General features: G+C 39.0%; 1 protein-coding gene across 4 annotated transcripts in view; it reads left to right on the forward strand.

The window, feature by feature from the left end:
* Positions 1–25,954, forward strand: part of LOC143380460 (zinc finger protein 141-like) — a 47,542-nt gene that overhangs the window by 11,507 nt on the left and 10,081 nt on the right. For 2 of the 4 annotated variants that reach the window (XM_077105201.1, XM_076833513.2), the window contains exons 2-3: positions 12,487–12,613; positions 19,090–19,224. In XM_077105201.1, coding sequence (XP_076961316.1) covers positions 12,487–12,613; positions 19,090–19,224 — 262 coding nt within the window. Of the gene's footprint in view, positions 1–12,486; positions 12,614–19,089; positions 21,146–25,954 lie in introns of those variants that run through there. The other 2 variants (XM_076833512.2, XM_076833517.2) reach the window with 2 other exon arrangements.

Below are 25,954 nucleotides of genomic sequence, written 5' to 3' on the forward strand. Positions count from 1 at the left end.
GCGAGCACGCTACCACTTGAGCCACATCCCCAGTCCTGAGGGTATAATTTTTAGTGATACCGTACACTGTAATATGTGTCATTCAGATTTGGATAACAAGTAATTTTATTTTAAAGATGCATTGACATAGTAGGAAAGTAAGCATCTCTGGGTTACACAGAGAAGCACTTGCTTTCTGTCCTTGTCCCCATTGCTGATCCAATAATGAGGGAAAAGTTTTGAGGAAATGGAAAAAAATAAGTTTTATTGCTGTGCTGTTCAAGAAGAAACAGAGAGGAATCCTGTCCCAGTGGCTGTGATTCTAACTACTCTAGGGAAAAATGTGCCTTTAACGAAAAGTCTGCACTCTAACTGTGCCCTATCAGGAGTTATATTATACTTGTATTCTTAAGAGGTAGTCACTTCTTAGATCTTCTGGTGTCAGCCCTGAACTCTTGATTTTTTTCATTCCTGTGGTGCAAGAGCTGAAGGAGGGATCATTGATCTAGGACAAGAAGAGGGTTAACCTTTCTCCTCTCATGGTTTCAAAGGTGGAAAGGGAGAATTTTTTTAAGTAAGTTTTATAATAAATCATAGACTTTTTTATAATAAATCTTTGAGTTTTGGAGATGGAGGCTCTTTTGGGAGCAGCTGGATACTCTGAAGAACACAGGAATACCCTGATGTAGGTTTCATAGAGGCAGAACAGCAAATGTTATTTTTCCCACAATTTTTATTAAAAAAAAAAAAGGTGACTATATCTCTAAGCTATTTTCTCCACAGACTAGGTGGTGAAGGGGTTCCTAGAATAGAAGGTATTTACCAGTTGTTATAATTTTTCCTTTTGCATTTTTACTAGAAGAGACAGAGCGGCAATTCTTCCAGGTGACCTGCAAGAAACATGTTCTTGTACATCAGTTTCTTTGACTGATGGTTGTACATACTATTTTAACTAAGTTTTTGTTGTGGGTGTTGTGCTATTGCCCTATTTTCTGTTATCCCATCATGGTGTAAGGAAGGATCTCTAACACACTGTTTCTTTGTGAGTTCTATTTAATCCAGCTGCTATGAATACTGTTTAGTGGAGAGCATTTGAAAGACACCTATTCACAATGCACATGGGTTTATTGACATAATTTAGACCCCATTTTTAATATATATATTTTTAGTTGTGGGTGGACACAATGTCTTTATTTTATTTATTGATTTTTTTAATGTGGTGCTGAGGATTGAACTCAGTCCCTCATGCATGCCAGGTGAACACTCTACCACTGAGCCACAACCCCAGCCTTAGACTACATTATTTTTAAGGTGAGATTTGTCTTTTCTATTTTTCTGTTCATTGGGGTCTCCAGAGTGCATTTAACTTTCTTTGGATATGCAATGTGTTCCTTACATGTTGAGCTATGAAAAGGTTTGCATTGGTCTGATTCAAGCTGAGGTTCAAGGCCCTAACAAAGAGTTTGTTCTTTCTTGCCCTTTCGGTTGCAGCCCAATTTCTCTTGGTCACCTAGATGTCAATCTTCTGATGACCAGGATAGTGTATGATTGCTACCTGCTTTAGTGTGCCCACAGCCTATATTAATGCCAGTATTTTCAAGGGCATGCTTAATGCATTGTTCTTAACTGCAAAGACTCCTCTTTCCAAGATAGCTCCATGTGCCTACACTCTCATGAAAGCATATTTTGAGTCAATGTAAATGCTTACCTTCTGTCTTTTGGTCAGTGAGAGCTCTTGTCAGAGAAATTAGCTTGACTTTCTGGGTTGATGTTTTAGCAGCAAGGCCTCAGCTTTAAATATCAGTTGTTCCTTGACTACAGAGTATCCAGGTATTCACTGGCCATTGACCCTGAACTTGCTTCTATCAGTGAAGGGGCCCAGTCTGGCTCAATGATAGGCTACTGAAGATAAAAGCACTTGCGAAGAGTCTCCAAGCTTTCTGAGGAGTCATGCTCATTAAATCTGCTGGCAACAGGGTTGTTGATTTAAAGTGTCATGGGTTTTTTGAGATTGACATTTGGACTGTTTGATAAGGTGGCTTTGAATCTCCCTACCCTCCCAGCAGTCACCTGGCACCCATACTTCTGTTTGAGCAGCACCACAATTTGATGAAGAACACAGAAAAATGGGTTGTCCTGACCAGGCATTACCTTAAAGAAATTACCAATTAGCTTTGAGGGGAGTGTGTCAGTTCCCCCCCCCCTCCACCCATCAGAGCTTCTTTCCTATGTGCAGGGTACTCTGTCCAATGAAGGTCACATTGACTGTACTGTACCAGGGATTAAATCCAGGGTCCCTTAAACACTCAGCCATATACAGTAATTTTATGCTTTATTGTGATACAGGGTCTCCCTAAGTTGTTTAGAGCCTCTCCAAGTTTTCTGTGGCCTCCCTAATTTGCTGAAGCTGGTCTCAAACTTCTAATCCTTTTTCCTCAGCCCCACAAGTCACTGGGATTACAAGCATGCACAACAACAGCTAGTCCAAACAGAGATTTTTAGGGACCTCCTTCTGCAGAAACCAGCAGGACCAAGAAGCAGATGCCTTCATAAATGGGGACTTGAGGGAGCTATTGTATATGCTGAGGTCTGTGTACAAAAGTCTGGACTTCATTCAGAGCCATGTACTTTCAGGCACTAGGGAAGAGGATTATGACACAAAAGTCGGGGGAGTTTCCACTGGAGGCCTTGCCTCTCTTCATCTAAGCTGGCCTTATATCTACATGGGCATAAGCCCTGCTGCTTCACTAGAGCCTGGCTAGTCCAGGGCCCAAAAGATCACAGTTTTTTTTTTTTTCTTCCCTTTAGCCATTTACTTTTATCCAGACCTGTTTTTTTTTTTTTCTTTTTACCATTGTTTATGCTGTCCATCTTCTTAAACACTTAGGATGGTGGGGTACTGTCAGGGAAAATTGCTCTGCCTTGGGGATGAGTGTCTTCTGAGCAAATGAGTTGTCTTTGAAATCCCAAAGCAGAGACTATCCCTGTCCCCAAGTCATAATTTAGTGGTTACAATACCCCCTGCCATGTCTTTTGTGTGTGTGTGTGTATCTTTTCCCAGCTTAGGCAAAGGATACTGAAGACATGGCACAGGCCAAACCTCTTCACTTACTTCTCTAAACCCCAGAAGCTTATCTGGGATTTTTCTTCTGACATAGGGATGGTTTTTCGGACCCACAGTGGGTTGATCTGCAGCTGCCTGGGACTGGGCTGAGAAACAGTGCTGGGCACACTTTTGTTTTCTGGTGTCTTGCTATCCTTGCACACCAGAGGCAGTGCCTTTCTACACCACCATCTTGTTTCAGGCCACTCAGACTCCTTATGCAACTGAGTGAATACCTGCACTTGTATTTTTTCTTCTATTTACCTATCTCTGACAGACCAATTCCAATAGCAAGATCATAATAATTAAGAAAGTCATTCAGTGATCTTATGGTTACAGAAAAACATCAGCTGTTTTTGGACAGGCTTATACCTAGTTTTGGCCCTCTCAGCCAGGATTTGTCTCAAGAGTCTGCAGGTGAGATCAATGCAGCATTGCCCATGCCTTATAGGGCCAGCAACATTCAATCAAAAGCATGGAGACAACCAGAAGAGATCCCCAAACTAGGACCAATATAAGGGAGCCTTTAAAACAGAGCTGACAGGGGGAAAAACTCCTAAGTTTCCTACTCTCACTGAAGCACAACTCTGACACCAATGGTCCCATAGATGTCCACAGGGATCAGATTTTTTCCCCCATAGGGGACCAGATGTGTGGAATCAAGGGTCTCAGTGTGCACACTTGGGGAGCTCTTCGGATGTCCAATTTGGTATCACTTTACTGCATTTAGTTTCCTTTTTTCTATAGTAGACTCAAGATGGAGCAACCCACAACATTCAGGGAGAGAATCGGGAGATCCCAGAAACCAAGGAGCCTTGGCAGCTTCTGGGAAGGCCTCTCATACCCTCTCTTTATTTAAAGAAACAGCTCCTCCAGGACAACCTGAGGCAAACTTACCTGTCTTCTAATTCTCCACACTCAACTGTCAATGAGATGATCAGCTACCTTGTATCCTCAGTGTGGATGTGAGGTTACTCACAGTGCCAGACCTACCTAAGAATGCTTGAACAGGTCACTGTCGGTTTTCTTCATACAACCAAATTTGATAATGAGAGCTTGGTCCTTGTCTCCAATAGTAACCTAATAATGAGAATAAGGTTTTGAGAGAAAGGAACTTTTATTGCTTTTCTATCAAAAGAGAAACAGAGGGGACTCCTGTTCCAGATTCTGTGAGTCTAATTGCCAGGTGAACAGAGTGCCTTTAAAGCGGTAATCCAAGCCTTTTCTCTAGCTGTACGTTGTCAGGAGTCATAATTCCCTTGTTGTCTGGATCTCTTGATTCCTGTGGTACATGAGCTGAATGACACATAACCAAGTTAAGTCCTGACTTAAGATAGGAAGGTCAATCTAATTTTCCCCATGGTTATGGAGACATAGAGGGAAAAGGGAAAGAAAAACATAAGTCAGTTTTTTAAAAGCCCACAATGGTAGAGCCATGAAGGTTATCATCAAAGCATGAAGTGGACCACTGTTATATTCATAGGAAAAAGCAAATAGAACACTTGGCAGGTGGGAATCGGGGAGCTGATAAAGAATGGAACATTTCTATCCAGTTGGGCATTGTGGTGGATGCCAGTATTCCCAGGGACTCAGACATGGAGGCAAGAAGGTTATAAGTTCAAGGTCAGCTTGGAGAATTTAGTAAAATCACGAAAGATCAAAACAATGAAAAAGGCTGGAAATGTAACTGAGTTGGGTAGTGCCCTCGGTTCAGTTTCCAGAACGCCCCCCCCACACACACACACATACACACACGAAATTCAAATGTAAGATGAAAGAATCCTTTGCCAAGAAGCCAGAATGTGCTTAGGAGAGTATAGGAAAAGAGTGAGTGTTGTCTGAGGCTGAGGTGGGTCACATTCCATTGGGTTGTTGGCAGGAGGGAAATTTAAGCCAATGTTAGTTAATAAAAAGTTGTTCTGACCACTGAAAGCAAATTGTTCAGTTAATTGTTTATGAATGTTTAGATTATTATAGTTAAGATAAGATGGACTATCTTTTTATACCAGGTATCAAACCCAGGGTTGCTTAACCACTAAGCCACATCCACAGTCTGTTTTATATTTTGAGACATGGTCTCACTGAGTTGCTTATGACCTCATTAAGTTACTGAGGTTGGCTTTGAACTTGAGCCTCCTGCCTCCAGCCCCCAAGCTGCTGGGATTATGGGTGTACCACCATACCCAGCTTGTAACTCTGGAAGAGGTAGCATTTCCACACTGTGAAAAAGGGACATATGGTGCATTGGCATTCCGTGTCCTGAATGAAGATATAGGAGTAGCCCACTAAAGCAGGGTGGAGACAACTCTGCCAATTCCTGATGGCCAGAGTGAAACTGTGCCAAAATGCAAAGGTTTTTTATGAGCAAGAAACTGGCTGAGAAGACCTAAAGCCAAGAATATGTCATTCTGCCATCATTCACCCAGAATTTGAATTGCACTTCCTGGCACTCTATGCCACTGTGGGGCCTGATACTTTCTTCAATCATGGATTCTGGGTGTGAATTGCCCAATCAGGCCTACAACCAAAAAGGAGGTAGTGTTCTTCCACAGTTGCATAGAACTTTGTCTTGCCTCTAGAACTCTGGAGTGTCCTCTGCTTGTGAGGCCCAGGTGGCTCTGCTGGGGCCTGTGATACTCTCTGAAGTGCAGGTCATACAAGAACTCTAGGAAGGTGCTAGGATACTTAGAATGCCAGCAAATGTAGAATCTTTTTGGTAAAAGAAAAAAAATCAGATGTGGGGGGACTGTGTCCTACATAAAATTAGCTCCGGAAGCAAATATTCTAAATTCATTACAATGCCATTATGTCCCTTTGACCTCTGTGGACCATGCAATGGGATATCAGGAAGTAGCTTGAACCCAGGGCATTCTGTAACTACAAAGAGCCATCACTGGGTATCCCTAGGTCTTCTCAGTTTGTGCAGAGTACACCAGCATCACCCTGAGAGAAACTAACTTTGTAGATATGGTCCCTATGTGAGAAGTACTTTGTTGACAGCAGACATCACCTCATCCTTTCTCCCCAGGGTTATTCATTTTCTGTGATTCTTCCACATTACGAGAGGCAGGATCTCAGAACTTAGACCCTGTTTTCTCTATAGCTGTTCACAGAACTGACAACAAATCTTTCTTTTTTTAGTTTTCTCCACAGATTCCAAAATATCATTTTTTTTCTCTGCAGTTCACAGGATTATTAGCAATATTTACTTATGCAATAATTGAAACTGACACATTATCTTAGTTGTCACATATCACTATGTAATAGATGATGCTTTTGAAAATGTTTGTTGTCAGGAATTTAATATTCCACATGGGAGAAGAGCAGAGAATAACCACCAAATGCTGCTTTAAAAAAAAAAATCTTTGTGCCTCATTTTTTTTTTCCTGAGGCACAGTCATCTTATCACCATATCTTTGACAAGTGTTCTGGTTTATAACTGGCATGTTTACAAAATCTCACGTATTGAGACATAGTCCCCAGTTTCAGCCAGGTGTTTTTGTGAAGATGCAAGAACCAAAACAAGACTCCTCCCACATTGAAACCTTATACCTACCAATCCTCTTGGATCTGTACCACTATAAAGCAAGAGTGGGCTCCATCTTTGTTAGACACCATGCTCCTCTGTTCAGCTTAACCCATCACTGCCCCCACTCTAAAAAAATTGTTTCTAGTCTCTCATGTTTATTTAGTGTTACTATTTTCATAGCTCTTATTTCATAGCCAGCCCATCACATGGGAAGTAAGTAAGAACATTCTTCTTCCACAATGTTTCTTTCTTGGAGTGCATCTACTGTGGACTGATGCCTCTGAGACTGTGAGCTAAAATAAATGTTTCAACAGGTCAGTACAACAGAAATATTACCAGGTGCATGTCCTTATCCAGTGTCCTATTTTTTCCCTGGTGATAGATTTCAGAACTGCCTGGAGATGACACTTAGTACCCACAGGGGTATTTCTCTTAGGTTGTCTGTATACCATAAGCCTCCTGATCATCTCTTCCTAAAGGACAGATTGATGGTTGGGGTAGAAGACTTGGGGGAAAAACTGGTTGTCCTGGGGCTTAGAGACATCTTATATCAGTTTCATTTACATTTGGAACATGAGTTTATTTTATTTTTTTTATTATTTTTATTTTTTGTAACCTCCATTTCATAGAGATTTTTGGTGGCCTAAAAATTGTATTATGGTGTTAAGGGGGAAATACAGAATTTATTCTCCTCTCTGCATTTTCTCTGAATTATGAATGCAACAAGAATATCCCAAAGTTCAAGAAAACCCACACCCTTTAGGGTGTTGAATAATCCACGATGTACTTAAATGAATAAGAATAGGAATGGGAGAATGTCCAAGGTGTCAGGATGTCTTGATTTTAACCTTGCATTTGTCATGACTATATTAGAGCCAGCACGCTCTTCCTGGGCTTATTAACTTGAAAATATTTCCTTACTTACTTCAGCTTCAGCTTTTCCCTAAATGTAAAGTGTATTTTATTAGTGGAGTTTCAAATATAAGAAAATGTATCCAAAGGTACAGGAAAGAGTAGGATTTTAGTAAAGGAAGTCAGCCTTACATTACCGCATTTAAATGTTTTTTTGCCTTTCTTCTTCAGAGTCTTCTTTGGGTTTTTTCCATGGCCCTGTATTTGGGGAGTGATTTCAAGTGAAATTCCAGGGCTTAGCTTTGGAAATTCTACCAGAAATAGTAAATAGGGAAAATATCTCTCCCATTGTGGCTGCAGAAAAAAAAAAATGAATACAGTTTTAAAAAATTGAGTGGCAGCAGCATAGTTGAATTCCAAATTTACCAAGTTATGAGCTTCTAATCCATGAAAGCCTGTGACTGTCAATAAGTCATTGATCTGGGTTTTTGAGCTTATTACTAAATCATGTGATATAAGTTTTGGCAAATCCTAGAGTCATTTATATGATTTACTTTTTAGCAAATTATTTGTTATCATGAAGATAGCAACAAAATTTTACTTTTATTTTCTGAAAAAGATGGATGCTTTTGTTTCTCCTCTTGAGGAATGAAATATAAGTGCTTTACACATTTGTTGCCTCCTGTAGACATAAACACTGAGTTTTGCTAGACATGGTGGGTAGTGCATGCCTAAGATGCCATCTACTCAGGAGGCTAATGCAAAAAAAGATAACATTTGGAGATGAAACTTGGAAGCTTAGGGAGAATGTGTTTTAAAATAAAAAGTAAAAATTACTAAATGTAAAATGAATTTTATTACAACTATGAATGTTGCTACTGGTAAATTGCTGCAGTTTGGCTGGGCACAAATCATGAGCCACTGAAGTAGGAATAAACTTTATTTCTGAACTCCACCAGCACACTCCACACACGCTCCCAGGAAATATGCCCAACACGAACTATAGAAATGATCCCTGAAAGTATAGTCTTACACTCCCAGGAAATATGCCCAACACGCCACCACAAGGCTCCTCCTGGGACCCCTACTCCAACAGAAAAAATCCCTCCTCAGGAAATTCCTCCTACCGCACTTTCTCAACCAATGGGAACTCTCCGGGAGTCCTGCTAGAGCTCCAAAGTAGCAGGCCCAGGCGGACAGCAGGGGTCTAATATCCAATTGAATGCAGATCTTAACATAATCATATCATCTCAATGGCTTGCTGGTGTCACCTTTCAACCAAAAAATGCCATGCATCATTCCTACTTGGCTATGGCTCTCAGCATCTCCCCCCTTCTGTTTAATTAAGCAAGAAGCAATGTGGCTTAGGGACCATGCCTGTTAGGTTGTCCAATACAACATATGGTTCTTACCCGTCATCGGATGAGCTGACCTCTAGGTGTCAGCCTCCTGTCTTAGGTTGGTACCACTGCAATTGGATCATACCCGTCACTGACTACCAGTCCAGCATACAGCCATACTTGTGGATAGGCCTATGCACCAGTGTGGGGGGGTGAGGTTCTTTGCCTCACCTCTGTTGGTCCCCAAATTTGGCCTTTGCACCAGTCGGGGGTGAGGTTCTTTGCCTCACCTCTGTTGGCCCCCAAATTTTAGACCATCACTAGCAGAAGGGAGGAGGATATAGAAATGCCACAGCATTAAGCCAATTGACGGCTCCTATGAAAAATTGTACCACTGATTACACCATCAGCAAAGATACTCCAGCATTACTACAATTCGCTGCACCAACAGATAGTTCATGATGTATACAAGTGATACATAGTCCAGGCAAGTTCTGCAAACAGTTCAAAGCGGTGGAATCTATCAATATGTCCATTTCCTCCCAAAGTAAATTGACTCCTTGATTGAGCATTACTTGTTGAGTTATTATTCATTGATACATCAGTTTATACAGTTTACTGTGATAGCTATCGAAGAAGCTGTAGTTTGGTTTTATCTTTGTCTTCACGAGCACTGGGATGAAGATAGGAATTCTGGCAATGATGGCTAAAAAAAGATATGCAACATTCCAACAGGTACTAAGAAAACAATTTTCTGAACAATTTACATTATCCTGAACAGAATTATTAAATATAATGAAAAGGAAAGGTGGAAGTAAACAAACAGATCTGTTAACCTCCTTATTTGTACACATATTAAAAAAATCCTCAACAGCTATTTACCCAATTTAAATTAAACCATTAAAATCATGTGAATAAAAAAAAAATTTGGATCCATTTTTTCATGAGCACTCCTCATATATGATATATGGACATACGCACACACAGACATACAACACAAAACACAAGAGTGCACACAAACATACAACACATAAGACAATAGTAAAGGCCTTGTAGCTTTACACAGGTGAAATCTCCATTGCAATATTTAAAAACTCCACAGTCAAAAAATAAAAATGATCAGAAAAACATTAACCTAGGTCTGTATGACCTCAAAAAATAAAAGAGAACTTTATGTTTTGGGAAAAGGCAATAATAAAATAGATATTGAAAAAAGCATCCTGGTTAATCACTGTCACAGATGTAAGAAGAGCCAAGCTGGAGCTCTGGATATCAGCTGTTATGGATTTGAGTCAAATCATCTTCTTTTTGATCTGTAGAAATCGCTTGGTTGGTCTCTCTGGAATCCAAATCAACTGCTGTTCTCCCTGTGGAAACACACAAACAGAACATGGACTCCAGACAATCACTGGATCAGAACCTTTCCATTGTCCTGTTAGAATATCCTTCCAAAGTACCTTAGGCTTATGTACATTTTTTGGATACATATGCCTTTCCGCAGCACTAAGCCCTGATTAATCCAAATTTAAAAAGTTTAGAGTAAAAAGGGTTATTTTAAGTTTATCTTTGGGGGATATATACCCCTTTCTAATTCCCTCTTTTTGCTTTAATAAGTACGTTTTAATAATTTGATGAGCTCTCTCAACTATGCCTTGTCCCTGTGGATTGTATGGGATTCCTGTTATGTGAATAATGCCAAATGATGAGCAAAATTGTTTAAAAGAGGTAGAAGTATAACCAGGACCATTATCTGTTTTAAGTGTTTTGGAACGCCCACAGTGGCAAAATTTTGTAAGCAATGAGCTATAATATCTTTAGTTTTTTCCTCTGGCATGAAGGGAGCCCATCAAACATCTAGAAGAAGTATCAACTGTAGCATGCAAATATTTTAATTTTCCAACTTCTGGCAAGTGTGTGATGTCCATCTGCCAAATATGGTTAGGTATCAGTCCTCTAGGATTGACTCCAAGATTAACTTGTGGTAAAAATGTCACACAATTTTGGCATTGTTTTATTACATGTCTGGCTTGTTCCTTAGTTATTTTAAAATGCTTTTGTAAAGTATTAGCATTGACATGGAACTTTTTATGAAATTTTGTAGCTTCTTCTAGTGTAGAGAAAATATGTATGTCATGTGTAGAAAATATGTATGTCATGTGTAGTTTTAACAGTAGGCTTATTATTGGGACGCAGTTCTTCTACTCTTAAAGGACTTATGATAAGTCCTGGGGTAATTGATCCCGATTATGAAGGTGAAATAAAAATTATAGCCAGTTCTCCAAAGGGTATATCAGTAATTTCACCAGGAGATAGAATAGCACAGTTACTAATAATACCCAGCCTACATGATAAATTTTCCAGTCGTAATGAAGAAAGAGGTTCCGAGGGATTAGGCTCCACAGGTGTAGATTGGGCTATACTTTCTTTAAATTTAGATTCTTGCCCAATGCTAAAACTAATTATTCAAGGACATGAATTTAATGGGCTAATGGATACAGGTGCAGACCTTAGCATCATCTCTCGTCAAGAATGGCCAAAACATTGGCCATTACAACAAGCCACTCAAATGCTTTGAGGCCTAGGAGTGGCAACTAATCCCCATGGAAGTGCAATGGTATTAGATTGGAAGGATCCTGAAGGATGTCAAGGAACTATACAACCATATGTACTATTGGACAACCTAAGGCAGGTGCAGTCCCTAAGCCACACGCTTGTTGTTTAAACAGAGGGGGAGATGTTGAGAGCCACAGCCAAAGGGGCCCCAGCAAACTTCCAGCTGCCAGCAAACTTCCAGTTGCCAGCTGATGATTGGCTCACAGTGGCCCCAGCAAACTTCTAGCTGCCAACTGATTGGCTCCTCTGCGGTGATGCTCATTGGGCTGTTTCCCCGCCCTTTCAGACCACAGAGCTACTCATTGGGGGACTTTTTTGGCTCCGCCCACACAACCCAGCCAATCGGCCTCAAGAGCAGGAGGAGTGGGGGAGGTTGAGAGGCTTGTGGGAAGCCAATGGTGGCAGTTGGGCCTTGAAGGTTTTCCTGAAGAGCTCGTGTGGTTTGGCATATGTGGTTCTAAAAATAAAGTTTGTTTCTTTTGACAAGTGGCTCCTGAATTGTGCCCAGCCAGACTGCGGCATAACTCAAATTCATTAATTATTATTTTTTTCCTATAGTGGCCTACCTCATTGCTATTCAAGAGTGTCTCAGCCCTCTGGCACTAAGATCACTAGATTGGAATTACTGTACATATTCAGAAAACCAGGTCCCATCCAATAACCACTGAATCAGAGTCTGCATTTTAGTAAATCTCTGATTTATGGTTATATACTTAATATTTTAATGTTATTACCTTTCCTACCATAACTTTCTTGTCTGAGAAGTAGACAATTTATATTATATATTAAATCTCAATTAAAATGTATATTCTTGTGTTAATGCCTTAAGTTTACATTTTATTTTATAAAAGTGGAGAATATTCACTTGGAGTGGGGGGGCTCTTGACACTCTTATGTCAGTGTTAAATAATAGAGAATATCACTGTTACAATGTATTTTCTTGAATAATTAAAATCACCCACTTTCTTGACAGCGGTTCTACTAACTCTCATTTCATTTTCAGTCAACTTTGAAGCTCTGTGAATGATCAAATGGTCAATGTGCTATTAATTGACCTATTCTTATTTCAGGAACTGTTGACATTCGGGGATGTGGTCATTGATTTCTCTGAAGAGGAATGGGAATGCCTGGAGCCTGCTCAGCAGAATTTATACAGAGATGTGATGCTGGAGACCTACAGAAACCTGGTCTTCCTGGGTGAGCAGAGCTTCCCTTCAGAATTCCTAATTATATAGTTTTCTTTCCTGCAGAATATCTTTTGAGAGATTCTTTTTTTCATTAACGAGTTTAAGATTTTTGCCTTCAAGAAAAAGGATTGGGCAGATTGTGCCCTTTCTTTTAGTCCTTTATCTTTTCATTTCTTGAGGTGATATATACTCTTCACTTTAGATTAGTGCTACTTACAGTAATTCAGTGATATACAATGATTTAACCTATGGGTCAAAGTATAATTTTTTCCCTTTGTGGTATCATCAGTACTACTATTAAGCATCAGTAATCACAGGAAGAATTCAATGAACACGTCTTATTATCTCTAAGCTCTATTTGGGCACCTTCTTTTGGAGCAAAGGAGAGAGCCCTGAGCCATATTCCCAAGTGGATAGAAATTCAAGAAACAGAGGACACAGGTAAGAGATACAAAAGCCAAGGAGGAAGCCAAACTTCCAAATGATGGTGGAGAAGTTATTATGCCACAGAAATTGTTTTCCAGAAGCTTAGGTTTATCTCTCTTGTTGTTCTAGATGCTCTGTGTTTAGCATGCTTTCAACTTCTTTAGTCTCCTCTTTCTCCTGGGTTGATGTCCCAATATGTTCAAATTAATTGCTCAAACAGTCCCTTTTGCTTGTGAGGTCAGCATCATCTGTTGGCATTTTCATTATTTGGTAGAAGTCTCTCCATGCATATTTCTGGAGACCTCTACATGGTGCAATTGTAATATATTAGTGTCATAAAGCAGATTCTCTAATATTACGTATATATTTATTCATTGAAATTGCCTTATTAGAGCCCCTTTGAATATTATAATGGATTTTCTGCAGATTTTTTTTTGGGGGGGCGATATAAAGAATGTCAGTGATTTACAGTGGCTGCTTACTTTGGGTAAATAGTCATAGTTGAAAATTGTAGTTATATAGGAGTTTGTAAAATAATACATCTATGGTTATTCAGAATTTTGTTAGTTAAATTTCTTTTTTCTTTTTCCTTCTCTGTGTTTTATTTTATAAGATAATTTCATGTTAAAGTGCAGGTTTCCTCACATCAATCAGTAATACTTTCATTTTTTTTTACCTACATTTATGATTTTATGGCAGTTTCCAATATTTCACAAATTAGGGTAGTGTGAGATGAATTAAAGTATGCCTCTTCTTTCTTATTTTTTATTTTTGTTTATATTGCCAATAAAATTACTTTGGGGATAAAATGTATTCCTACGTTTTTGTTTTAAAGTATGTTTTGTACATAATTATTGCTACATCAGGTTTTGGTCATTGTTGTGTAATATTTTTACGTGCTTTTGCCTTCACATTGTATCCGTAGATTTAGAGTCTCCTGTAGACGGCATATAGTTTTTTCGTTTTGTTTTGTTTTGGGTTTTTTTTTTTTTTTTTGTAAGTTTCCCTTGCTTCTTTTATTTCTTTTACCTTGTTTTCTTATTGCTTTAACTTGTGGTCCACTGATTTTTATGGTGAAATTCTTTGATCGCTCTTTCACTTCATTTTATTCTACATATATTTGTTTTGTCATTTACATTGGGATTTTATAAAAATCTTTAAAAATTATACTATATTTTAAACTGGCAATAAATTAACTTCAATTTTATAACAAAATTTAGTATATTTATATGTTCTTTTAAAATTATTTTATTGATGGCACTGTTATTCTTTTAATTTTTATTTATTTTTTGTTATAGTTGTTGTTGATGGGCCTTTATTTTATTCACTAACTTATATGTGGTGCTGAGAACCCAGTCCAGTGCCTCACACATGCAAGGCAAGCACTCTACCACTGAGCCACAACCCCAGCCCTGGCATAGTTTTTTTTTTGTTTTGTTTTGTTTTTTTTTTAATTGCATACACATTAAAGGTTTATGATGATTTTTTTTTTGTCTTAGAAATTCTATTGAAAAGGTGTTTTATGATATATCATTCCAGTAAAAATGAATTATATATTGCTATATGATTTTTTCATATGTTTTTGTGCACATTTATTTTATTTTTAATATAAAATATTCATATTGTATTAACACCAGAAGTAATTAGCCACTGAGTAACATTCCAAGCCCTTTTTTTATTTTTCATTTTGAAACAGCATCTCACTAATTAACTTATGGCGCTACTAAGTTGCTAAAGGTAACTTTGAATTTAGGATATTCATGTTTCAGCCTCCCAAATTGTGGGGATTTCAGGCTTGTACCCCCACACCTAGCTAATGTATTGTATTCTTGATGAATGGTAATAGAATAATTGCAATGTTTTCTAAGCACTAAAATGATAATTATATGAAATAATAAATTTAATAATTAGCTAGATTTAGTCATTTCTTTCTTTTTTTTAAATTTACTTTTTAGTTCTAGGTGGACACAATATTTATTTTTTTTTTTATTTTTATGTGGTGCTGAGGATCGAACCCAGGGCATCATGCATGCTAGGTGAGTGAGCTACCACTGAGCCCCAAGTCCAGCCCCTAGATTTAGTCATTTCATAATGTATTTATATTTTAAAATACCAATACTTAGTAAATAATGAAATTTAATTTGTCAATGAAATGAATCAGTAAATAACCAGAATCACAAAACTTAAAAAGCAAGGCTGCTACAGCTGCTGCCTAGAGGTCCATTCTAGGGTGCCTGCAGGTTTCCTCGCACCCAGCCTCTTCTCTCTTGGGACACTGGTTGTTTTGGTCAGCTATTTTGCTGCTGTGACTAAAGGACCTGACCAGAACAATTTCAAGGAGGAAAGGCTTGTTTGGAGGCTCATGGTTTTAGATGTCTTAGTCCATAGATGTCCAGCTCAGTTCTTTGGGTCTTGAGGTGAGGTGAACATCATGGCAAGAAAGGAGAGCAGAGGGAAATGGCTCACATGGTGTTCAGAAAGCAGATACAATACATGCTCCAAACCATGCCCTGATTCCTACCTCCTCCAGCCACATTGTATCATTTCAGCTACCACTGGAAGTCTGATATCAGGGTGCCATGTAGTTTGCTGTTGCCATCTTGGGTCCCAACCACCTACATCTTGGGACACAGGCCTGGAGGACCCAAATCAAGTGCCTTGAGGTTTTCTTGTAGCTGAGATCTTGCTGTATGTGCTGGTGGCCGTAATCTTACTGCTGCATCACATGGTCACATCTTTATGTGTAAATTAAAACAACATTGAGATCTTGGGTCTGCAACACAGCAGAGCCTAAAGAATCTGAAACCCAGATTTGTGAGTTTACAGCTAGATCTGCTTGGTCCAATCTGAGTTAGCAATCCTGTGGAAAGGTCAGAAACTGGGAATATTTTACTAAGGGGAATCACAGGTTAGAGAGGCCAGAGAGAACCAGGCTGTCCCCAGCTGCATGAGTCCTAAAGTGTGTAGGGATAGACAAGGTTGGCTATAATGGGTCAGAAGTTTGATAAAGGGTATTAGAGTATCTTGCTATCAGCTTGCTGAGCCAGCCAGTTTAGCACCCACCAGACCAGAGCTACCATCATTCTCCAGACTACCACACATATCGGCTGAGAAGGGAAGCTAAAAAACTTGAACACCAAGGGAAACAATTGTTCAATTTTTCATTGAGAAAAATTTTTAAATTATTATTTCTCTCCATTTTACTTCTCTACCATTTTTAAAACCAAGAATTTTTATGAATCAGTTTATTGAGGACTGGGATGTCTGAATAGTGTATTACAGTTTTCTTGTGTATTTTTATATTTCTCTCTCTCTCTTTCTACTCTGTATATATTTTTTCTCTCACTTATCTGTCTCCCTGGAATCTTTCTTTCTTTTCTACTTTTAACAGCTAGCCTCTATTAATACCTCTTTCACTCTTTCTGTGAATTTTTACTTCTAACTTCTCTTATTCTTCCTCATAAACATCACATCCTACTACTTCTCTCTTTACCCACTAGATGAAATTGTAAAACCTTTTTGCATACTTACAGTTTATACTATGGACAATAATTGAACCACTATTTCTGCTTCTTGTGACAAAACTCTAGATGTCTTAATAGGAGCTATTTTGTTAAGAGGCTGCTTATTGTTTGCATTGGGTGCTGTTAATATTGCTCTCTTCCTTAAAGGTAAGATACTGGAAACTGCACTGCCTCAGATCCACAGTGCTAAATGGGAAGACATAAAAACAACATGAAAAAAACAAGGGAACTAATTGCCCCAAATAAACCATGATGCTCCGGTAACAGAATCCATTGACAACACAGTAAAAGAAATATCAGAGAAGGAGTTTAGAATGTACATAGTTGGACTGATCCACAATGTAAAGGTGATGCAAAGAGTGAAATCAGAGATAAATTTCAGGTGATGAAAGATCACATCAATAAAGAAACAGATTTTGAAAAGAAATCAAGCAGAAATCCTCAAAATGAATTTTAAAACCCAATGAAAAATTAATGGAAAGTACCCACCAACAGATGAGGAGAAACTTTATCACCTTGAAAATTAACCATGCAGAGAAGATTATGAGAAACCATGAACATAACTTCCAAGAATTATGGAATAACATTAAAAGACCAAATTTAAGATTTATCAGGATAGATGAAGGTGCAGAGATACAAACTAAAGGAATGTACAATATTTTCAATGACATAATATCAGAAAATTTCCTAAACCTAAAGAATGAAATGGAAAATCAAATACAAGAGGCTTACAGGACCCCAAATGTACAAAATTACAACAGACCCACACCAAGTCACATTATAATAAGAATGACTAACATAAAATATAAAGATCAAATTTTAAAGGCCATGAGAGAAAAATATCAAATTATATATAGGGGCACAACAGTTTGGATCTCAGACCCACTAAAACTAAGTTTCAGATTTGAAGATGAAATGAAAACCTTCCATGATAAACAAAAGTTAAAGAATCTATAACTTTTTAAAAGTTTGCACTACAGAATATTCTCAAGAAAATATTACATGAGGACAAAATGAAAAAAAAAGTGAAAATGAGCAAAGGACAGAAATACACTAAAAGAATCATCAATCAGAGAAGGAAGTAAGTCATATGAAAAAATAGAAATAAACCAAGATGTCAAGGAATACACATCACATTTCAATAATAACTTTTAATGTTAATGTCAATCAAAAGACATAGACTGGCAGATTGGTTTAAAAATCAAGACCCAACAGTATGCTGTCTCACCTCCTAGCCAATTAATTCCACAGAATGAATGTGAAAGGATGGAAAAAAAACATCACTCATATGGATCATGTAAACAAATAGAGGTTTACAACCTTCATATTAGTGAGAATATCATACAGTGACACAGCCACATTCATGTTTATAGCAGCTAACAATAGCTAAACTATGGAAGCCTGCTAGGTGCCCTTAACAGATAAATGGATAAATAAAATGTGGTACATATACACAATGGAATATTACTCAGCCTTAAAGAAGAACAAAGTTATGGCATTTACTGGTAAATGGATGGAACTGGAGAATATCATGTTGAGCAAAAGTAAACCAGTCCCCAGAAAATAAATGTCAAATATTTCTCTGATATGTAGATGCTAATTCACAATAAGGAGGGGCAACTAGGGAAGAAAAGAGATACTTCAGATTAGGCAGAGGAGAGTGAAAAGGGTGATAATGTATGGTGTAAGAAGGATAGAAGAATGCATCAGACATTATTACCCTATGTGCATATATTACTACATGTTGAGTGTGATTCTACATTGGGCACAACCCAAAGAATGAGAAGTTACACTCATACTTATTATGATGTGTCAAAATTATTCTATCATCATATATAACTAATCAGAACAAATAAAAAGGGTATCATAATAGAAAAATAATTTGTATTTCAATATAATAAAAATAAATTTTAGAATTGAAAAAAAATTAAAAAGCAAGTCATTTGTCTTGATCACCATGTGTTGACTTCATCCAAGTCATACTAATATAGGCTGTGTGCATGTTTGTTTGTGTATTGTTCCCATTAAAAAGATATATCCATATTTCTCCTTCGAGATCATAGGCTCTCAACTCCTATTGAATATCTGTGTTGTTGTCATCCAAAAATCAATATCTTAAATCCATTTCTCTGTCAAGTGGTTTTCAGACCTTCTCCAAGAAAGTCAGAAAAGTTTCACATTTCCCTTTGCTATTGATAGAGAAGAAGGAAGTTGGTGGATTTTTCATAATTGTACAAAGGTGTATGCTTGAAGAGGAAGACCTGTAGTGGGTAAAAGTAACACACTTTCCTTTCCTCTACTATATCACTCTCCTTAATGATATGCTCATCTTGGATACTGTGAACTCTCATGTGGCTTATAATTCATACAAAGTAATTTTTTCTGTCCACTGTTATATATTTATGGGGTAATAATGGCCTTTGGTGTACTATTCAGCCACCCTGCTGATATACTGACTGCTATAATTTTATATAATATATGCAAAGCATATTTCTAGTCTAATATGTAAAATAATTGTTATTTTCATTTATTTCAGGCATGACCTCTCATCATAACCAGACAATTTCATCAGAACCTGGCATAGAATATTTATTTAAAAAAGTTATAAAGAGAAGATATGGAAATTGTGACCTTGACTATTTACAACAAAAGAAAGTATGTGACAGTGAAGGTGAGAGTGAAGGTCAGAAATTATATTATAAAGGACAAGATAAATTAGTAGTGACTGTCCATAAAAAAAATTTTAATGTCAACAGACCTCAAGAACATTTAATAGCTCAGAAAAGTATTCAATTTATAACTGAAGGACAAGTTTCTAAAAGGGATCATTTTGAAACTGTCCTTACAAACTGTCCATTATTCTGCAATAAACAAAGAATTTTTTCTTGTGACAAAACATACACCTTTAATGATTCTGGGAAGGCACCTATGCACTCATTACTGCCTACTAAAAATTTAGATATCTGGAAAGTAAAAAACACATGTAATAAAGCAAGCAACACCTTTAGAGAGGTCCCTATCTTAAGCAATTACCAGTGTACTGATATTGGAGAAAAAAATTATAAATGTGACAAGACACATAAGAATTTTAGCTCTGGTTGCAATATGAGAGAACATCAGTGTGCTCATTGTGCACAGAACCTTTACAAAGATGATAAATGTGGGAACATCTTTCCTCAGTGCTCAAAGCTGATGACCCATTCAAGTACTCAGGGCCAAGAGGCACCTTGCAAATGTGAGGAATGTGAGAGAGCTTCTAACCCAGCTGCTAGCCTTCCTCAATACAGTGGAGCTCATCCTGGAAGGGAGCCCCATAAATTTAAGGAATGTGTCCAAGCATGGAGTTGCTCACCCCTTTCTAAACACCACAAGTTCCATAGCAGTGATCAACACTACAAATTTATAGAATGTGGCAAAATTTTTAATAGAGAACCATGCCCTGTTAATCTCCACACAATTCATACTGGAGGGAAACCCTACAAATGTAGAGAATGTGGCAAACCCTTTAAGAATTGCTCAACCCTTTCTAAACAACTGAGATGGCATAGCAGTGAGGAAACCTACAAATGTAAAGACTGTGACAAAATTTTTAAAAATTTTTCAACTCTTATTGAACACCAAAGGATTCATACTGGAGAGAAGCCCTACAAATGTAAAGAATGTGGGAAATGTTTTAATCGTAGCTCAAACCTTATTCTACACCAGAGAATTCACACTGGAGAGAAGCCCTACAAGTGTGAAGAATGTGGCAAGTGTTTTACTTTCAGATCAAACCTTATTAAACATCAGAGAGTTCATACTAGAAAGCATCCCTACAAATGTGAAGAGTGTGGGAAAGGTTTTGCTCTCAGAGCACATCTTACTCAACACCAGAGAGTTCATACGGGAGAGAAGCCCTACAAATGTAAAGAATGTGGCAAAGGTTTTACTCAAACACAAAAGCTTTCTGAACACCAGAGAATTCATACAGGAGAGAAGCCCTACAAATGTAAAGAATGTGGGAAAGCTTTTACTCAAAGAGCACACCTTACTCGACACCAGAGAATTCATACAGGAGACAAACCATACAAATGTGAAGAATGTGGAAAAGGATTTACCCAAACACGAAAGCTTACACAGCACCAGAGAATTCATACAGGTGAGAAGCCCTACAAATGCGAAGAATGTGGGAAAGCTTTTGCTCAAAGAGCACACCTTACTCGACACCAGAGAATTCATACAGGAGAGAAACCCTATAAATGTGAAGAATGTGGGAAAGCTTTTACTCAAAGAGCACACCTTACTCAACACCAGAAAATTCATACTGGAGGGAAGCTCTACAAATGTAAAGAATGCAACAGTGCTTTTAAGGATGTTTCATCCTTTACCAAACACCAGAGAATTCATGCAGGAGACAAGGAAAGTCCCAATCATAGCACCCCAGAACACCTACTAGATTTCCTGCACATGCTACAAGTACCCAGAGCACTAAATTGCAATGTATTTCCCTAGCAGCTAAGCACACACTTATCTCCTTCCAATGACAAAGCTCTGCAGGGCTCTTAGTCAGAGTGTGGGGAGTTTTTTCTTCCTCCCTTTCTCCCCTCCTCCCCTTCTCCCCTCCTCCCCTTCCTTCCCTTCCTTCCCTTCCTTCCTTCCCTCTCAGCCTTTCTATTCGTCTTTTTATCATCTCTCCTATCCCTTTTCTTCCAGTCTGTTTTTTTTTTTCTGCTTTGAAAATTTAAGTCCTCTTGATGAAGGTAAAAATCATGCATCTCCCTAGCCACTCTCCTACAAGATTCCCTCCCTGCTCATTTATTATACACAGAAACTTGATACACTAGATTGAGAATTTACCTATTTCTATTGCTTTTCTATTGAAGTAGGAAAAAATGCTGACTTCAAGAGGCTGTTAAATATTTCCTGTTTGTACTTTTTATGATACCAGACCCAATCTTGCAATCTCTGGATTAAACAGTAAAAGCTGGGATTATTCACATAGGATTCTGTTTTACTTTATGTCAGTTTCTTTGCTAGCTGAGAAACTTTCTGCACATATAACTTCCTTATGTCCAAGAAAAGCTGAGCAACAGTGGGATATAATGTGGACCCTAGCTGAGAGTTGGAAGCCTACCTCAACATGGAAAAAAAAATGACCACATAAGCTACACCCACCAATAAAAAATACCCTTAGCTTATTTTCATAGTTCTTGATGCTGATTATTTGACAATCATTTGATTGGCCTTAAGCTCTATAGAATAATTTTCTTTGGTGCAAGGTCCTGCCATTCCCTGAGAGACTTCCAATAGAATACAGAAGCATCCCAAACCTGACATTGAAGCTGGATAATTGGAATGTGGATAATAGTTCTCTGAGCCAATAAGAATACATGAAGAGAGCTGGGGATGCTGCTCAGGGATAGAGTGTCTGTGGGTTTAAGGCCTAACATTATAAAACAAAGAAGTAAAACCTCCCTCCAGATCCAAAAGAAGAAGGAGAAAACTGGACACTACATTCTAGGACTTGACATATTCTTCAAGACATAAAATATTGTAATGCCTAAGCTGGGACTGAACTAAACACCATGAAAAGTAAACTTGACACTTTGTGTCTTGAAAGATCATGTGTAGAAATTAAACAGATTTCCTACAAGTTCCAACTCCATCTTCAGCAAAGGGCTCAGAGGAGCTTTCTGTCCCCACTGAGTTTTCAGCCCTCACAGTGTGGTCTGTGGTAGAACCCAGAAGGAGCTCAGAAGGGAAGACCAACAGACCATGGGCAGCCTGGGCTTTGTGCCTATAGAACTGGGGGTGGACAATGATTGCAGAATAGTCACAGCTGGTGAAAAAACCTAATTGCCCCTGGAGAATGACTAGATTATGGAGAACTGACTGAAGTGGTGCCTTCTCTGCATGCAGAAGTTCCCATGGTGCATGAATTGGATGGGCATAGCCAGACACCTCCTCTATCAAATTAGGGCATATTTGGAATAGAGAAGTGCTCTATGCCCTAGTCGTTTATCCCATGATCTCAAAAAGGTTCTATGGCCAGTGCAGTATGCCCCTGAGGATGCACCAGACACTGGTGATGAATGTAACCTGACAGAACCATCATCCTTCCAGGAAGAAGCAGTTCTAGTGGGCAACAAGAGTGCTTGGTACACTGACTGGTTCAGCAGAGACCCTTGGGCCATTGGACTGCCACTGCTGTACAGCTCAACGTGAACACCTTGTGTGATTCTAGTGTGCAGCAGAGCAGCCAATGGGCTGCCCATGTTGTAAATGCCAGAAATACTGGGAGTTCTGGGCACCCCAAGAGTCAAAGAAACACTCATGAACTAATTAGCTCAGTTGGCAGGGCAAGAATTTTATTTCCATGTGCAGATGTTGAAAAAAATTACTATTAATGTTCATCTTTGGCAGAAAAAAAGATGACTTAAAATGTTAATCAAGTTTGTTTGATATCTTGGTATTCATGAGTAACCTAAACTGAGCAATTAAAAATAGAACTCACTGGACATTTCTCTGGGACTCCCAATAAAACAGGAGGAATGCACTATCTTTGCCTCTGAGAGGATCCATTCCCTCCCTTTAGAGTGTCCTCTTTCCTCACTTTTATACTTTTTTTTAAAAAACTGGACGTTGAACCAGGAGTGCCAGTGTTTTGTAAATATTTTCTTTTAAGATACTGTCTGGCTGACTTGAATAGGGACTTGAATTAACAATCCTCCTGCCTTAGTTGTGTGCCACTGTGGCCAGCTTTTCTTTTCTTTTAAATAAACTTTGCTGTTGTTTTAGTAACTGCAGCATCTTGTCTGGAGTCCTATCAAGCCAGAACACCAGAGTCAGGGATGGGGACCTCCAAAAGTGCCTCATTCTGTCTTGTTTGCAGCACAGTCAACACTGATTCTTGCCTTTCACTTGAAAGAGGAGGAAACTAGCTGAGGGATGCCACATGGTCAATTAATGACAGGTCCAGCCAGACTGTTTCAGGACCCCTGTCACATGCCTGACCTTCTCTGGCAAGAGAAGGATCAAATGTTTGCAGGGACAACACTTCCCCCTCCCATCTACCAGCACTGCAAAAGTAATAATTACTGCAATTGTCCCAGCTGCAGAAATCCCTTAGGCTTAACTTTATTCTTCCTGCAGTTGCCCATTTACCCTTTGCTAACATCTTCCCTCCCCACTGTTCTTATCAATCACCAATCCAATGGGACATCTAGAGTCAGAAGAGGAGTTAATTCTGCCCCATAAAGGATTCATTAAGAATGCCTGTTTGGGGGCTGGGGTTGTGGCTCCGAGGTAGAGCACTTGCCTAACATGTGTGAGGCACTGGGTTCAGTCCTCAGCACCACATAAATATAAAGTAAAGATATTGTGCCCACCTATAACTAAAAAATAAATATTTAAAAAAAAGAATGCCATGTTTTCTCACCCAAAAGAATAATAAGTAAGATACATAACCCTGAGGGTATAGCCCAAAAGGAAATTTTCTAAGGTTGGAGCAACTGCTTCTAAAATTGCTCAGCACAGCCTTTGAAGGCAGAAAGAAAGTGAAGATCTGAAGGGCACTCCTTCACCTCTTCCACCCCTCTGCAAGGCTCTGAAGCCCCCATCCCTATATACACTGTGAAGGGTCCAGCAAGGGTAGCAACCCCAATATATGTAGATTTAATGCACTTGAGGAGTAGCAGTGACTAGCCTGATCCAATAGCAATGCCACCTAACTCAGGATGGCCTGAGTCCTGGAGCATGCTCCTATGCTGGAGAGGGGGACCATCCAGTTACTCTGCATAGGCACATGGACTGTAGGACCTGACCTTGCATTCTGTATGCTTGGGGTTGCTGCTGGATGTGTGTTCAAGGAAGTGTTCTTGAGGGAGGATACAGGAGGGTAACAGCTCACAGGGGCCCTGACAGTGGGCAGCTCAGGGACAGCTCATCATTGTAGTCCACAGGCTACCTGTGGGAAATGGAAGCCTAATTCTCACCTCACCACAGCTCTTTGCCTTCCCAATCTGACACCAAGCCTCCATGCTTCAGTACCAGCTCCTATCCACCTCAAGTTTTCTGGACAACTACCTGCAATATGGTGCTAGGGAAGTTTGGAAGGGAATCAGGAGCCAAGGGGTCACTGGCCTGTACAGTCCTGTGGTCCACCTCCCTCCTACCCTGACTCTGCACACGTTTCTTTTTCATAGGAATTGTGCAGTTCCCACCCCTGAACCCCAGGGAGTACTACCCAGACATCTACAGCTGTGTGCTTGCACCAGCCTCCACTTCCTGATCCTTTTAGTCTCCTGCCCTCTGCAGAAATTTCTTCAGCTTCTGAAGCCTTCCCGACATATCTGCTCCTGGCAACCCAGCTGAAATGACCGTGTTTCTGATGCAGTATTTCCTGCAGACCCCTCTTTTCACCCCCCTGAACTCTGGCTCTGCCATCACTCTGCAGTTTGTTAAGCAGCTTGGCTGCCCTGGGCTCCATGGGTTAGGTTGTTTAAGATGTTAGATTTCATCATTTCTCCAGTTAGGCTGTCACATTTCTCACCTCGCTGAACAAGTCCTCATTGTATCATGCACAAATGGTGATATAGACAAAGGTTCTCATTTAAATTCCTTAGAGACTATATTAGATTGGTTTCTGAAATAATGAGTTTGGCATGTAGCCTGATATTTTTGCATTTCTAAAACATGTGCAGGTGAGGTGTTTTTGCCACTGAGTGGAAAGTCTTTAAGGTGAACTCCTGGTGCTAATTTATTAGCACAAGCAGGCTTTCCTTGAGGGCTTCATTAAGAAACACTGTGTGGGCCCCCCACCACATTGATTCTCAGGCTTAAATTCAGAGGTTCCAAAGCTTTTCCAACAATCTTTCTGGAGACATCATGCTGGTCCACTGGTTTGTGGGCCACTGCTAAAACTGCATGAGTGCTCAGCAAAGTAAATATCTAATAAATAAACATCAAAATTAGCATTTTTCTAAGATCTACAATTTTTTCCAATTTGTTTTAATTGGTTATACATGACAGTAGAATGCATTTCAATTCATTGTACAAAAATGAAGCACCACTTTTATTTCTCTAGTTGTACATGATGTAGAGTTGTACCATTCCTGCAATCATACACATACCTAGGGTAATGTTGTTGGTCTCATTTCACCAGCTTTCCTATCCCCATTTCCACTTCCTTCCCCACCCTCCCTTTTGCCCAACCCAAAGTTCCTCCATTCTTTCCATGCCCCCCCTCCCATTATGGATCAGCATCCACTAATCAGAGAAAACATTTGGCCTTTGGTTTTTTTGGAAGTTTTCTGGTGGAATCTTTTGGGTCCTCTAAATATAAAATCATGCCATCAGCAAATAGTGATAGTTTGAGTTCTTTACCTATTTGTATCCCTTTAATTTATTTCTTTTGCCTAATT

This window comes from Callospermophilus lateralis, chromosome 14 (assembly GCF_048772815.1).
Source record: "Callospermophilus lateralis isolate mCalLat2 chromosome 14, mCalLat2.hap1, whole genome shotgun sequence".
In the NCBI taxonomy this organism is placed as follows: Eukaryota; Metazoa; Chordata; class Mammalia; order Rodentia; family Sciuridae; genus Callospermophilus; species Callospermophilus lateralis.